The sequence below is a fragment of the Schistocerca nitens genome, chromosome 2 (assembly GCF_023898315.1).
Source record: "Schistocerca nitens isolate TAMUIC-IGC-003100 chromosome 2, iqSchNite1.1, whole genome shotgun sequence".
Lineage (NCBI taxonomy): Eukaryota > Metazoa > Arthropoda > Insecta > Orthoptera > Acrididae > Schistocerca > Schistocerca nitens.
In genome coordinates this window covers 233,259,413-233,275,579 of record NC_064615.1, presented here as the reverse complement: position 1 = coordinate 233,275,579, position 16,167 = coordinate 233,259,413, and the positions used below count along the sequence as shown (strand labels likewise).

Genomic DNA, 16,167 nt, shown 5'->3' with positions numbered 1-16,167 from the left:
CACCAGGCTACAGTGTTGTCAGACCATGCAGCATCCGGACAGATCTATCCCGTTTAAACTGCAATTCACCTGACTCCACTTTTAGATGGAACTGAACTGACTTCAAAATTGAACGAATACTCAGTAACAGAATATGTTTCTACAATTGAAAAATTAAACATGTCACTACAAATGAAACTATTAGTGTCAACAATCGTGCTAATTTGGCTGTTGATCTACAGCACTACTAATTTTCGAGATTGGCAACCTTTTTTTTAGCGGGAATGGGGGAGGGTGCAAAAGTAACTGAGGTCGTAAGTGCTCATATTAGAACACTAATATGAAAAAGAAGTTAAAGCGACCACACGTTCAGTCCAATTGGTGGGAGGAAAGATAGCTAAGAACCAGGACTTCCTCTTGGAAGAAGGTCCACAAAATATGTTTTAGAGGCAGCAGAGGTCCTGAACCAAAGATTAAATGTCTTTTGCCATGTTGTTACGATGGATAAAAAGAAAAGAAAAGCACTGTTGACAGACCACACCTCGTTTCCTAAAACACTAGAACATAGCTGGTTAAAAAAAGGGCATTTTGTCAGGAAATGATGAACTGTCAAAGGTCAATGACAATAAGCTCAACAAATGGGAACAATAAGCTTAACAAATGGTGATGACTAAAAAGACAGTGCCCAATAAGCAACCTATCTGCTTGTGGCAAGAGGGCTGAGAGGAGGTAGGCCAAGCCGCAGGGAGGGGTTTAATTACATGGAACTTGTTCCCATGACCAGTGATGATGCCAAAGTGACACCACCTGCCAACAGATGGCAACACTGATAGCATCTGAAGAAATAGAAGAGATAGCAGGCTGAGATAGGAGGATTGCAGCCTCGGCAGCAGTGTCAGCATCCTAAATTCCTGTCAGACTGACATGACCAGGAACCCACATGAACATCACAGTGGCTCCCTCAATAGCGAACAAGTGGAAGCTTACTTGGAACTGTTGCACTAAGGGATAGACTGCATACAGCACATAGAGTCTCCGAAGGGCACTGAGATAATCAGAGCATATGACACAATTAAAAACCGTGTGTCGCCGGGTGTACTGAGTGCCTGATAAGAGGATGAAGAGCTCTGCTGTAAATAGTGAGCAGTGTTCTGGAAGCTGATACCAAAAATGTCTGGTGCTTTTAACCTAGGCACACCTGACACCACAGTCAGTCTTAGAGCCATCAGTGTACATGAAGGTGCTACTGCTACATTGCGTGTGAAGGTCAAGAAACTTACAGCGATAGATCGAATCGGGAGTAGTTTCCTTAGGAAGCAAACGAACTCCAAGATGGGGCGCCGCAAGAAGCCGAGCCAGTGAGGGTTCAAACCCATCAGGAACATGGCAGGTATTGTGAAGTTAAGGTGCTGGAACAGTAGCCAAAATTGAACTCAAGGAGGTAACAGATAAGAAGAGTGTGGTCAATACTGGCGGCCATGTGAGTCATCAAAAAAGGAGGCATGGGAAGGGTAGCCAGGTGTGGCAGGCAATGGCATGCATATCCACTGAGGAGAACGTGAAGTCAGTATGAAAGTGACAGTTTGGCAGCTTCTGCATAGAGAGTCTCAACCGGGCTAATGTAAAAGGTGCCAGAGGCCATACGGATTCCATGACAGTGGATTGTATTAAGATGCTGTAAAATGGATGGACATGCAGATGAACCAACAAAACACCCTTAGTCTTGTTTTGAATGGACAAGGTATCAGTACAAATGGAGGAGGGTGGCCAGGACATTGGGTACAGCAAGCGGGCATGTAAGACGTGGGAGGACCAAGAAAGTTTTCTATCAAGCATAAGCCCCAGGAATTTAATAGTTTCAGTGAATGGAAGAGCAACAGGCCCAAGATGAAAAGATGATGGAAGAAACCCACTATGCCGGCAGAAATTCATACAAATGGTTTTGTCAGTGGAAAAGCAAAAGCCACTGTCAATGTACCACGAGTAAACATGATCAAGACACCACTGAAGATGCTGCTCAAGGAGACAAATCTATGGAGATCTGCAAAAGATCGCAAAGTCATTGACAAAAAGGGAGCCAGTGTTGCCTGGAAGGAGACAGGCCATAATATGGCTACAGCAAAAAGGATTGCACTCAGGACAGAGTCTTGAGGCACCTCATTCTCCTGGATAAAGTTGTGTGACAAGGACTAACCGACACGTACCTTAAAAACTCTGACTTTTAAAAACTCCTGCAGAAAACGGGCAGGCAACCTCAGAAACCTAACATGTATAGAGTATGGAGGGTACCAGTCCTCCAGCAGGTATCGTAGGCTTTCTCCAAATCTAAAAACATGGTCACAGTCTGCTATTTCCACAGCAAACTATTCATGACATGGGTTGACAAAGTGACGAGATGGTCAATTGCACAGCAGCGCACTCGAAATCCACATTGCACAATGGTTAGTTGATCACGTAATTCCAGCCACCATACCAGTCGTGCCAAGAATCATACTTTCCATCACCTTGCAAACACAGCTGGTGAGAGAAATGAGGTGGTAGCTAGAAGGAAGGAGTTAATCATTACTGGGCTTAGGTATGGGTTTGACAGTGGCTTCATGCCAGCCCCTGGGTAATGAGCAATCGGCCCAAATGCAATTGTATGTATGAAGGAGAAAGTGCTTGCCACAACAGAAAGGTGCTGCAACATCTGAATATGTACATCTTCTGTCCCTGGGGTGGAAGATCAGGATAAAGTGAGAGCATGATCTAGCTCCCTCATAGTAAAGGTGACATTGTAACATTCACAATTGTGAGAGAAGAAGAGTATCACCCAAGCCTCCTTCGCTCGTTTCTAAGGAAGAAAGGTGGACTGATAGTAGGTGGAGCTTGAAATCTCCACAAAATACCATCCTAAGGTGTTGGAGATAGCAATAGGGTGCAAAATGACATTATCTGCTACTGTCAGGCTGGAAACCACACAGCGGAAGAGGGGGTGAGACTGTCAAAAGAATGAGTAAATAAAATCCAGATAGCTTTTTTGCTATTATGAAGAATACAATGACACTGTGTACACAAATGTTTGTAACAAATATAGCTCACCATTATAGGATGATCATTAAAATCGCAGAGAGCACACCTCTGGGTGCAAACTGGATTGCGGCATGCGGCAGGGGACAGGAACACAGCAAGGTACAGATGAACTGCAAAATATGGAATGTTCTGTGGCAGTAAAAATAAAGTACTCTATCTGGTCATTACAACTGAGGAAATGATGTTTGCAGAAGGTCACCCGGGAAGAGTAAAACCTCCAGTTGGCCTTAAAAAGCCACCAAGTTGGTTTATACATAGGCGGAGTAGGAGTCAGCAAACTGATAGTGCATGGGAAATAGTCGCTTGAGTATATATCCGAGATGACAGACCACTTGAGACAACGGGCAAGGTGGGCAGTGCAGAATGAGAGGTCCAGATGGGAATAGATGTGCATGGAGTCTGAAACGAATGTGGGTGCTCCAGTGTCAAGACAGACAAGGCTGAGTTGATTGAGAAGGTCAGTCAAGAGCGCTCCTCTCTGACAGGTTCTAGAGGAGCCCCAAAGGGGATGGTGCACTTGAAAGTCACCAAGCAGGAGAAAAGGGGTGAGGGATTGAGCAATAACCTGGAGGAAGTCTGCCCTGGTGACACCAACGGACAGAGGGACAGAGACATTGCAATGAGAAAAAGTGATGTGAGGAAGGATAACAAGGACTGCAAAAGCTTGCAGCAAAGTGTTCAGTGAGACAGTTTTGCTATGAACGTCATTCTTGATGAACAGCATGACCCGCCATGAGATGGAATGCCATCCTGTGAGGTAAGGTCAATGCAGATTGGAAGGAAATGCCACATGTCTAAGCGATCAAGAGGATGCAATTTTGTTTCTTGGAAGCAGAAAAAAGCGGACACTGGAATTCCAAGAGAAGCTGTGATTCCCGCTTGTTGGATCTAATTCCACAAACGTTTCATTGGCAAAGATTCATAATAGGAAATGCGGACTAGGGAACAAATGAAGGGTAATCATCTAGACAGCTGCAGAGTGCCAGGCTTCGAAGATTCACTAGTACAGGGCCCAGGGACTGGACGATCCTGTTCCATGAGATCTACAGAGGCAGTGGCAATCTCCTTGGGTTGGCTTGCAGATTACAGGGCAGAAAAATGGTAGGCGGTGCGCACCAGCCAAATGGAGGTTGGACGGGTGTGGGTATCAAGTGGCGATACCACTGAAGAGGATATCTGAGCCGTGGAAGGAGAAGACCATTTGCCTGTGTGTGATTTCCTAGACGCTTTGTGGTTGTCAGATAAAGACTCAGATGTCTTTTGGCTGGAGGGGGACAAAAACCATAAAGTCTCTGTGGGAGTATTCCTTTGGTCTTTTCCGCCATGCTGGTTGTGAATCAATTGATTTTGCCGCTGGGGGCGAAGATTTAGTGGCTTGCTGCACAGCTGTAGAAGGAGATGGGGATCCTATTGTGCTACTGGGTAATTTTACAACTGTAGTGCTGAGTTGGACGTCACAAGCCTACGTCATAATGTGCTTTGTGGAGCGAGGCATGGTGAGAATGGTACTGCAAGTAGCAGATGGTAAAATGTAGGGCTTTCAACTAGCCGACAAGTTGTGAGTGACAAGGTAAGGTACTGCAAGATGGCCCACTCATCACGGTACACAGGAGATTCGCGGGATGAGGCGGCATGGTCACCATCACAACTGATACTGCGGGGAGGAGAAGGCAAACAATCTCCTCGTGAGCATCTACACCACAAGTAAGACATTTGGCTGTGTTTTGACAGGACATGGGAGTGTGGTTGTAACGCTGACACTGGTGGCAACACCTTGGGTATGGGATATATGTTTGGACCATGACGATTTCATAGCCCGCTTTGATCTTCAATGGAAGCACTACCTAATCACATGTGAGAAAAAGAATATGTGTAGGCACTAAGGTAGCAGCAACCTTTTTCATTACCCAGTGGACTGCAGTGACACCCCGCTCAGACAGTTAAGTTTGTAATTTCTCCCTCTGCCAGACCATCAAGCAGTCAAGTGTACATAACACCACACGAAGAATTCAGCATCCGATGGGCCTAAACATGAAGAGGATAGCTGTGGAGGAGCGAAGCAGTTGTTAGGCTTGAAAACCATAATTGGTCTCCAGAAGCAAAGACCCATTATGTAAACACAAGCAGGATTTTACAGGGCCTAAAACTGGATAAACACCTTTCTGAATAATAAACAGATTAACCATAGCAAAGGACTGTCCTCCTTTGGTATATGATACCATAAGGAACCAAAGTGCAGCTGGGAGTCTTTGAATCTTTAGCCTCATTCCGTTTACATGTAACAGACATAGACTAAGATGGTGACTGACTCACTGCACAAAAATATCCCCATGATTTCAAGCGTCTCCGATGGTGTGCTGTGACTAATAAAAATAAAAAAAATTTGTAAGTATCCACCTGACTCCTCCTCCCCCCCCTTCTCTCTCTCTCTCTCTCTCTCTCTCTCTCTCTCTCAGAGGGGGCTCAACCTCCTTAGGTGATGGTTGACATCTCAGGTCACACCTTCTGAACTCACCAACTGGCATTTTGGAAAGGTAAAAGCTCAGGTAATCACCCATTCCTAGGTCTGGTTGGTATCAGGGGGTACATGCGAAACCTACTTGTTTACCCGGGGCTGGGAATTATGCATTACCCAGTCACCTATTATGCATGGGCCAGTCTTTAGGAGTGCACAGAGAGGAAGAAGAAACAAAGAGAAACTTCAAATGCCAAGTGGAGGAAGGGTAGGAGAAGGAGAATGAAGATATAAAGAAAGAAGAAGAAACAGATGAGGGACTGTTCTGATGCCAGACTATTGAAACTTCAGAACACATTGCCAGAAATATCCCAGACATAGGAGGAGGATAGACATGCAGCATGGAAAGGGAAGAGATGCTGCAAAGGCTGGGGCCTGGTGGTAGCCAGGCACGAACTCACAAAAGTGTGGTGAACCCCCCGGAAGGTGGTTGCAAACAGTGTTAACACTTTTGAGATGGCACCTGAGACTCACTCAGGCACTGGCTAGGGGCAGTGCCCCAGTGAGGCTCTCGCTCCGTCTCAAAAGTGTTAATCCCAAGCATTACCATTTCCAACCGATCCATCTGTAGGGGGCCGGGAAGGACAATGTATTGTTGTCATCTAGTTTGCTTATACTGTCAGCACTGTAAGAACTGTAAATTGTAGCAATCGATAACAAATGGAAATTACAACTCTGACTGTGAGAAAAGTGGAGTGGATCTACGAGTTCATGATTCGTAAGTGGTTCACACACACAATATGATGCTAATAATATGTTAATGGTTATTCAAGAAACAGAGACCATAAAAAACTGTAAAACTGGAAGGAAATTTGATGTCACTGAAGTAAATGTTCATAGATGGTGTCAGATGAAGAGGAAATTAATGAGCACTCGTTCTATAAGCCAAACTTCCAGGGGACCAAACCAGGGAATGTTTCAGGAATTGAAGCAGCTAGATCTCAGTACATGCACAAGAAACACAATTAGGGGTTCCCAATTATTCAAGAAATTATTTGAATGAAAGCACTGAGTTCAAGAGGAATTTTCTAGCAGCATCATATCATCAGGCTAAGAAAATGGCATGACCATGTGCAAGGCCATATGGACAATGCCAATAAGAAATTGTTTATTTTGATATGCTGTTAAATATTACTGTTAATGTGAAGGGTGTTATAAGTGTTCCTACAAGAATTTCTGGCAATGTAAAGGCCAGAGTAACAGTAACGCTAAGGCTGCTAGCAGATTGGAAGAAAGATCGTACCATATGTGGCTCAGCTGGAAAACCACACTGAAAGAAAAACTGCCTACAGGGCCTATCTCCAAATGCCAAAAAAAGGTACTGATGCCACATGACCAAAGTTATGATGGATGAAGTCTGTTTGGAATGGAATACCATGCTATTTGCTGAACACAAAGAAAATGTTGGTGCTGGATTATTTCGGACAACACAGCCAGGAAGTTAAGGATCTGATATCAAAGAACAACACAGACCTGGTAATAATTCATGGTTGCAGAACTTCACAACTTCCAAGTAAGTGATGAAATGAACAGACCTTTTAAGGCTTGCCTGTGACAGATTTACAGTAAGTGGTTTCTTCAAGGAGAACACGACCTCAATACACATTTGGGCCAGTGGGCCCTTACTGTCTGGGACAAAATATCAACTGAATTTATAATGAAAGGATCCAAAAAGTTTTGCATATTCAATCCTAAGGATAGTTCACAAGATGACACGATAGAGGAGGGGGGTCAAGAAGGAAGAAATGATAGCAGGCTTACAGATGATGATGATCATAAGAAATGGTGGTGGTGATTAAAAACAGTAGTAACACAGGCTGCTCACTTATAGACTACACAAAAAAGGAAGTGAAGTGTTTATTTCTCCTCATGTTACTAAAATGTAGATAATCAATAAGTGGCAGAAGATTAGAATAGTTGTAATATTATCTCTTTTAGGTGGATACTTTAAAAAGTATTTTTATTAGACACAGTACATTCAAAATAACAATTTCTCAAGGACTCTCTCTCTCTCTCTCTCTCTCTCTCTCACACACACACACACACACACTGATAAATATGGTATACTGTAATTACTAAGAAAAGTATAATATAAATACTTGTTTAACCAAATACAAATGCCACTGTAGACTGATGCAAAGAAAAGTTTACGGTAGCAATAAATGCTTCTGAAATCAATCATTTGATGCAATTCAATAAAATGTTTGTATTTGATAATTTAGTCATTTCACTAATCACATTTTATTATTATTGACAACAGCTGTGAAAGTATTCGCACATACAATATGACAGTCATTAAATTATCACACTAGGTAGGTGCATAACTGTTCCATACTTTGTGTTTATCCTGTCTATGAGGCCACTGGACAAGCCTCACACCACCCCCAACTACCAGCTGCACAGGAGCGCTCTCCTCAACACCCAATATAATTCCCGACTGGAGCTACTGAACCATAACCATGTCCTTCTCCAGGACTTCGATTGTCTATCACTGTGCATGGAAATGAGGACCATCCTACCCACAATACTTCCCACCCCTCTTAAAGTGGTATTTCACTGCTAATTCAACCTACACAGCATCCTGGTTCACCCCTATGCCACTTCCAACCTTTTGCCACAGACATCTGTCCCTGTGGAAAATCAAATTGCAAGACAACATGGTCATGTTATCCTTGGGAGTTATCCTTTCAACACATCCTTTCTCATAACACTCCTGTCCCATCTTCCACTAACCAACTACACCCACACCTTCTACCTATCAGACCCTCCTTCCTCTGTCCTGTCGCACCCTCCCAATCCACTCCTCCATGTTATCATGGGCTGCACAAATTCAATAGCTTAGCTTGTGAAAGGATTCATCAGAAAGCTACGGTAGTTTCCGTTATTAACTGTGAGCCGGGGAAGACAACGCTTTCACTGTTCACTGAATTGTCTCATTTATACCTAAATTACAAATATTAACCCATTCTGAGCCAATTTTCTGATCACTGCATTCTCCTCAACTCCTAACTTAACTGTCAGAAGGCAGCATCCACCTTTGAAACCTGGTCTGGCACACAGTTTTAACTTGTCACACTCAATCATTGCAGCAAATACTATGACTAAAATAAAAGAATTAATTCTCAACTAAATCCTTGTTTTCCAGGTTTGAAACATGCTACCAATTTTATGGTAATCATTCAGGGTCCCAACACCTTAGACACTTTATAGGCCAGACACAAGACAAAGCTATACCGAATCGACCCGCACCAACAGTCTTTACATTAGTTACAAATTAGCAAAAATGTTGTCCCCTTCTTTGTATCTTTTCTACACAAAAAAGAAAAAAGGTATGCAGGAAAGAAATATCAGCTAGCACCTAAGAACAGAAAAGCTTTGTATGTTATTTGTGAAAGTCTTTAGATTTATGAAGAACAAATAAATTGTGTGTGTATTCATTAATAATCATATTCCTGCAAAGTCTGAAATTTTTCTCTCTAAGGAAACAGGAAAGAAAATTATAGAAATCACACATTCTCTTTTTCATCTGTAAATGAAAGTAGGATGTGGAGATTAACTCCATAATAGCTTTACTGTAAAAAAAAAAAACCACCACATCACTGATACACTGTTCCCATTTGCATGAAACTAAGTAAGTAGATGAATAGTTACCAATAGTTGATGGCACTGTTGGTTCCTGCTTTGAACGTTTTCCCTGTGCCCATTCCATTTTTCTTTTGATGTCTTGGTTGGCAGGTTCAACATGTCCAGCAAATTTTAGGTTGGCAACTGTATATTCATGGCCACAAAAGACCCTCTGGAACATAAAAGTTGTACATTGGAGTAACGAAATCCTTTCAATTTTATGCAGATAAGCACGACGACAAATGTAATTCTGGGCAATTTACCACACTTACAATCATGTGCCACTAGTGGTTTTAAAACCTCTCAGTTTAGAAATCAAGTACATAATACATTTAATATCCCATATATTTATGTAAAGGGGGACGAAAATCTAATAGTCATGGGCGACTGGAATGCAGTTTTAGGGGAAGGAGTAGAAGAAAAGGTTACAGGAGAATATGGGCTTGGGACGAGGAATGAAAGAGGAGAAAGACTAATTGAGTTCTGTAACAAGTTTCAGCTAGTAATAGCGAATACCCTGTTCAAGAACCACAAGAGGAGGAGGTATACTTGGAAAAGGCCGGGAGATACGGGAAGATTTCAATTAGATTACATCACGGTCAGACAGAGATTCCGAAATCAGATACTGGATTGTAAGGCGTACCCAGGAGCAGATATAGACTCAGATCACAATATAGTAGTGATGAAGAGTAGGCTGAAGTTCAAGACATTAGTCAGGAAGAACCAATACGCAAAGAAGTGGGATACGGAAGTACTAAGGAATGACGAGATACGTTTGAAGTTCTCTAACGCTATATATACAGCAATAAGGAATAGTGCAGTAAGCAGTACAGTTGAAGAGGAATGGACATCTCTAAAAAGGGCCATCACAGAAGTTGGGAAGGAAAACATAGGTACAAAGAAGGTAGTTGCGAAGAAACCATGGGTAACAGAAGAAATACTTCAGTTGACTGATGAAAGGAGGAAGTACAAACACGTTCCGGGAAAATCAGGAATACAGAAATACAAGTCGCTGAGGAATGAAATAAATAGGAAGTGCAGGGAAGCTAAGACGAAATGGCTGCAGGAAAAATGTGAAGACATCGAAAAAGATATGATTGTCGGAAGGACAGACTCAGCATACAGGAAAGTCAAAACAACCTTTGGCGACATTAAAAGCAACGGTGGCAACATTAAGAGTGCAACGGGAATTCCTATGTTAAATGCAGAGGAGAGAGCAGATAGGTGGAAAGAATACGTTGAAAGCCTCTATGAGGGTGAAGATTTGTCTGATGTGATAGAAGAAGAAACAGGAGTCAATTTAGAAGAGATAGGGGATCCAGTATTAGAATCGGAATTTAAAAGAGCTTTGGAGGACTTACGGTCAAATAAGGCAAAAGGGATAGATAACATTCCATCAGAATTTCTAAAATCATTGGTAAAGTGGCAACAAAACGACTATTCACGTTGGTGTGTAGAATATATGAGTCTGGCGACATACCATCTGACTTTCGGAAAAGCATCATCCACACAATTCCGAAGACGGCAAGAGCTGACAAGTGCAAGAATTATCGTACAATCAGCTTAACAGCTCATGCATCGAAGCTGCTTACAAGAATAATATACAGAAGAATGGAAAAGAAAATTGAGAATGCACTAGGTGATGATCAGTTTGGCTTTAGGAAAAGTAAAGGGACGAGAGAGGCAATTCTGACGTTACGGCTAATAATGGAAGCAAGGCTAAAGAAAAATCAAGACACTTTCATAGGATTTGTTGACCTGGAAAAAGCGTTCGACAATATAAAATGGTGCAAGCTGTTCGAGATTCTGAAAAAAGGAGGCATAAGCTATAGGGAGAGACGGGTCATATACAATATGTACAACAACCAAGAGGGAATAATAAGAGTGGACGATCAAGAACGAAGTGCTTGTATCAAGAAGGGTGTAAGACAAGGCTGTAGCCTTTCGCCCCTACTCTTCAATCTGTACATCGAGGAAGCAATGATGGAAGTAAAAGAAAGGTTCACGAGTGGAATTAAAATACAAGGTGAAAGGATATCAATGATACGATTCGCTGATGACATTGCTATCCTGAGTGAAAGTGAAGAAGAATTAAATGATCTGCTGAACGGAATGAACAGTCTAATGAGTACACAGTATGGTTTGACAGTAAATCGGAGAAAGACGAAGGTAATGAGAAGTAGTAGAAATAAGAACAGCGAGAAACTTAACATCAGGATTGATGGTCACCAAGTCAATGAAGTTAAGGAATTCTGCTACCTAGGCAGTAAAATAACCAATGACGGACGGAGCAAGGAGGACATCAAAAGCAGACTCGCTATGGCAAAAAAGGCATTTCTGGCCAAGGGAAGTCTACTAATATAAAATACCGGTCTTAATTTGAGGAAGAAATTTCTGAGGATGTACGTCTGGAGTACAGCATTGTATGGTAGTGAAACATGGACTGTGGGAAAACCGGAACAGAAGAGAATCGAAGCATTTGAGATGTGGTGCTATAGACGAATGTTGAAAATTAGGTGGACTGATAAGGTAAGGAACGAGGAGGTTCTACGCAAAATCGGAGAGGAAAGGAATATGTGGAAAACACTGATAAGGTTAAGGGACAGGATGATAGGACATCTGCTAAGACATGAGGGAATGACTTCCATGGTGCTAGAGGGAGCTGTAGAGGGCAAAAACTGTAGAGGAAGGCAGAGATTGGAATACGTCAAGCAAATAATTGAGGACGTAGGTTGCAAGTGCTAGTCTGAGATGAAGAGGTTAGCACAGGAAAGGAATTCGTGGCGGGCCGCATCAAACCAGTCAGTAGACTGATGACAAAAAAAAAAATTTTATTTTGTCATGTGCGAATTAAAAAAATTATTCCTGGAATAGAATAACTGAACATTAATAAATGCCAGAGATTACATTTAGCTATTGAAGTAGTAGTAGAGGGGTTTTGTGGGCGCACGACAGCAAGGTCTTCAGAGAAAAAAAAAGCTCAGAACAGTGACATAAAACGGAACATAAAACACGGGGAACAATCATTGGAAAATATGTGCTCACCCACACCGAAGCGTGGGATGAAGCAGGGCGTCAGCAGTAAAACATGGACAACACAGGAAGAAAATGAGAGAGGGAGCTAAAACAATGTAGCAGATGGAAGTGGCTGGCTGACCGCAAGGAAAAAAAGGGAGGAGTCAGCCACTCTGCAATACACTAAAACCTCCAGCCTAAAAGTTTAGGCCAGAGTCCAGACACATCACAAAACTTAAAAATCCAAGACACACACGTCTCATCGTTAGCTAAAACACAAGGCAGATCCCCATCAACTTGTGCTGCTGCCCTTGCATCACGGTATAAAATGCAGTCTGTTAAAATGTGCCAGACAGAGATGTGCACACCACAGGCATCACAAAACGGAGGATCCTCCCGCCGTAATAAATAGCTATGCGTCACAGGACAGTGCCCGATCCGCAGACGTGTGAGGGCCACCTCTTCCCGCCTGAGCAACCGGCATGAGGAACGCAACGGCCGAGTGGTTGACTTTACCGACCGCAGTTTATTGGCCGTCACCGCCAGCCATTCGTCCTCCCACAACTCCATGCTCTTCCTGTGGAGTGCAGCAATGACTGACTGCAAGGGGATAGGACACTGGACCACATCCTGCTCTCTGCAGGCCGCCTTGGCAGCCCGATCAGCCTGTTCATTGCCCCATACGCCGACATGACCAGGCACCCAGCAGAAGGATACCTCTTTACCCCGCTGTTGGAGCAAGTACAGTTGGACATGTATCAGCTGGACCATCTCCTCAGTCAGGTATAGGTTCTGCAGTGATTGTAAGGCACTAAGAGAATCGGAGCAGAGAAGAAATCGATCGCCCCGAACACGATTCATCTGCTCCAGTGCCTTCAGGATTGCGTGGAGCTCCGCTGCGAAAACGGTATATTCAGCAGGGAGGTGAATCCGGGTAACATGATCAGGGAACACCACAGAACAGCCAAGGGAAGTCTCCTGTTTGGAGCCATCAGTATAAACGACAGTGAAACCGTGATGCACATCCAAAATGTTAAAAAACAGTGACTGGAATGTAAAATCTGGCGTGCCATCCTTCTTAAAACGAGTCAAATCTAAAATAAGTTTGGGTCTTCGGAGGAGCCAAGGTGGAGATCTGCTCCAACCGTGACGTAAAACACGAAGACCAGCCATAAACATTGCAGCGAGGCAATCCTGTGCGCGAATCCCATAGGGCTGCGTCGCACGTTGCCGGTTATGAAATAACCGTGCCAGAGGAGGCTGAGCAACGGTATGGTATGCAGGGGTGTATGGTTTGGACAAAGTTTTATACGCCTGGCGGACCGTAAGTAGCTGTCGCCGCATATGAAGTGGCGGTTCACCAGCCTCTGCACAGAGGCTTGGTATGGGGCTAGTTCGGAATGCCCCAGTGGCCAACCGAAGCCCTTCATGGTGCACAACGTCCAAAATCTTTAAGTAAGAAGGCCTCGCGGACCCATACACCGTGCACCCATAATCGAGCCGAGATCGCACAAACGCCCTGTAAAACTGGAGCAGACAAGTCCTGTCAGCTCCCCATGTACTGTGGCTAAGACATTTTAAAATACTTAAAGCCTGAAGCGACCGCCGTTTCAGGTCTTTAAGATGAGGTAACCACGTGAGCCTCGAGTCAAAAATGAGCCCCAGAAATCTCACCGTGTCTTTAAAAGACAGAATAGTGTCCCTCAAGCGCAACTCAGGAAAGGTGAAAATCGAACGAGAATGGTTAAAAAGAACACATACAGACTTCTCGGTGGAAAACTTAAATCCACTCTTCAGCGCCCAGTCATCCAAACGCCTAATCGTAAGTTGCAACTGATGAGTTGTCGTTGCAAGGCTTGAAGAAGAGCAGAACAAAGAGAAATCATCCACAAACAAAGAACACTGGACAGGACTTTTCACTATGGACGTAATGCTATTAATAGCGATGGCAAAGAGAGTCACACTTAAAACGCTACCCTGAGGGACACCATTCTCCTGCTCAAAGCGATCAGACAGGACGTCACCAATTCGGTTTTAGCTATTGAAGGACATTACTGTCAGCAAAGTCGAACCTAGGCTGCCAGGCAGTACTATCCATACCATTCTAACGTAAGGCTCTTTGTTTCTCATCAGTCTCACAGACAGGGAGGGTTCCCTAATCCTGCAGTGTGAGTGACCAGTTACACATTTTTAACCTTCCCCAACCTACCACTCTTTCCTCCTTGATGAAGGAGCTAGTAGTTCTTAAAGGTAGAACCATGTTTTTTTCCACTTCTAAAATACTTGTTGGCAGTAATGAAATTTTATCTCCTTAGCAAAAATACTGCCAGCCATTCTGCCTCATTATCATTTCATGAGTTTCTACAGTAAATTTTCCTTTTGATCAAACATAACTAACAGTTTCAGCTATTAAAGAAAAATCAGTAAACAATACAGAAGACTTACCTTTCCTTATTGTAAGAAAAAGGTCACACTGCCCTTTACATGTGCTTTTTCTTCATTGTGTTGTGCATTTACTCTCAATTTTGTTTACCCAATCAGACTGGTATCATCAGAATTTGTTTATTTACTACAGTTATGATTAAAAATCATCTTGTCATTAAAGTACAACAAGAGAGCTCAAAGAATCTTCCTCTACTAGTCAAGAAGTGACATGCTAGCTCACTTATTACAATGAGCAGTTGTTACTTTTTACTTGGGTGCCATTCATTAATTTCACTCATATTACTTTTAAAACAACCATGTGGATGAAAGAGGTACAATATGACCTCACTGATTCTTTTATGACATTGTGTGTGTTTCAGATTATGTGGTTTTTCTGCCGTTTAGCTCTTCCATGGAGGCTTGACAAGTCCCTTCTGCAAGAACAGCAGAAAAATATGGCCATGTTGGAACAGTTTTTGGCTATGCTGACCCACGCTCAGCCACCAGTTGTTCACCTGTTGCCACTCCCACTCTTTGATGAATCCACAAAAGACTTGGATGCTTATGAGAAGCAGATTCACCAACATTTCATGACATTCCAGGTGGTTGACAAGGAAGCTTGTGAGGCTATTTTCTTATTGTGGATACCACCTTATATGTATCACTTGCTTTACCAGTTAGCTGCTCTCTAGGAGCCAGCTTCACTTTCCTTTGAAAATTTGTGTACTTTGCTGACCACCTATCACTGTAAGCGTATGCATGTGATACCTGCTCATGTTGAATTCTATCAAATGTTGCTAACAGCCACAGCAATCTTCTCTTGCTTGGGTGGCCAAGCTTCACAGCCAAAGTTGTAAATGTTGATTCATCACAGGTAATTCTCAAGAGTCTTATGCAGGTGCCATGGTCAAAGATGCAGTCAGTCATTTGGCACCAGGTTAAAAGGTACATCAATGTGGCCTTCAGCTTGAGGACCCTATGTTGGAAGAGGGCGTGAATAACGCACATTTGTTTGAGCTCTCCCACACCGAGGGCCACCAATTACAGGCTTGGAATGATGCTGCCATTGTTGACAGTGTGCAGCCCCAGCACCCAAGAGCCTAGCATAGGGGAGGAAAGGGGAGGTAGCCACGATACAAGAAAGTCAACCAGGCCGACACGGACAAACTCAACATCGGCAGCAGGGACAGTGATCACCACCTCCTACACGCCCCTCTTGTTTCGCACAACACAAGCGGGCAGCCTGCACCAAGAGGTGGGCTTCTTGTCCTCAGTATATCCATCTCTGACAACCTCCGCTTCTTCCCCAGGAGGCAATGGCCTCTGTTAGTATCAATGGCTAATGTTTGGAGTCCCCAGTGCGTCTGCTATTTTTCAGTTTCTTTTAGACCAGGTTACAACAGTTGTCCTTTATTACAGGAACTTGCTTGATGATACTAACATGACAGCTACTACCACTGAGGTTCACCCATGTAACCTCAGTTCTTTCTTTACTGTACTACAGGCCACAGGCCTCAAATGTAATCTTGCTAAGAATC

General features: G+C 43.3%; 1 protein-coding gene across 1 annotated transcript in view; it reads right to left on the bottom strand.

Moving 5' to 3' along the window:
- Nucleotides 1-16,167, bottom strand: part of LOC126234943 (hydroxyacylglutathione hydrolase, mitochondrial) — a 105,985-nt gene that overhangs the window by 40,115 nt on the left and 49,703 nt on the right. Inside the window, 1 exon segment of the mRNA XM_049943682.1 lies at nt 9,218-9,362. Within this exon segment, the coding sequence (XP_049799639.1) occupies nt 9,218-9,362 (145 nt within the window).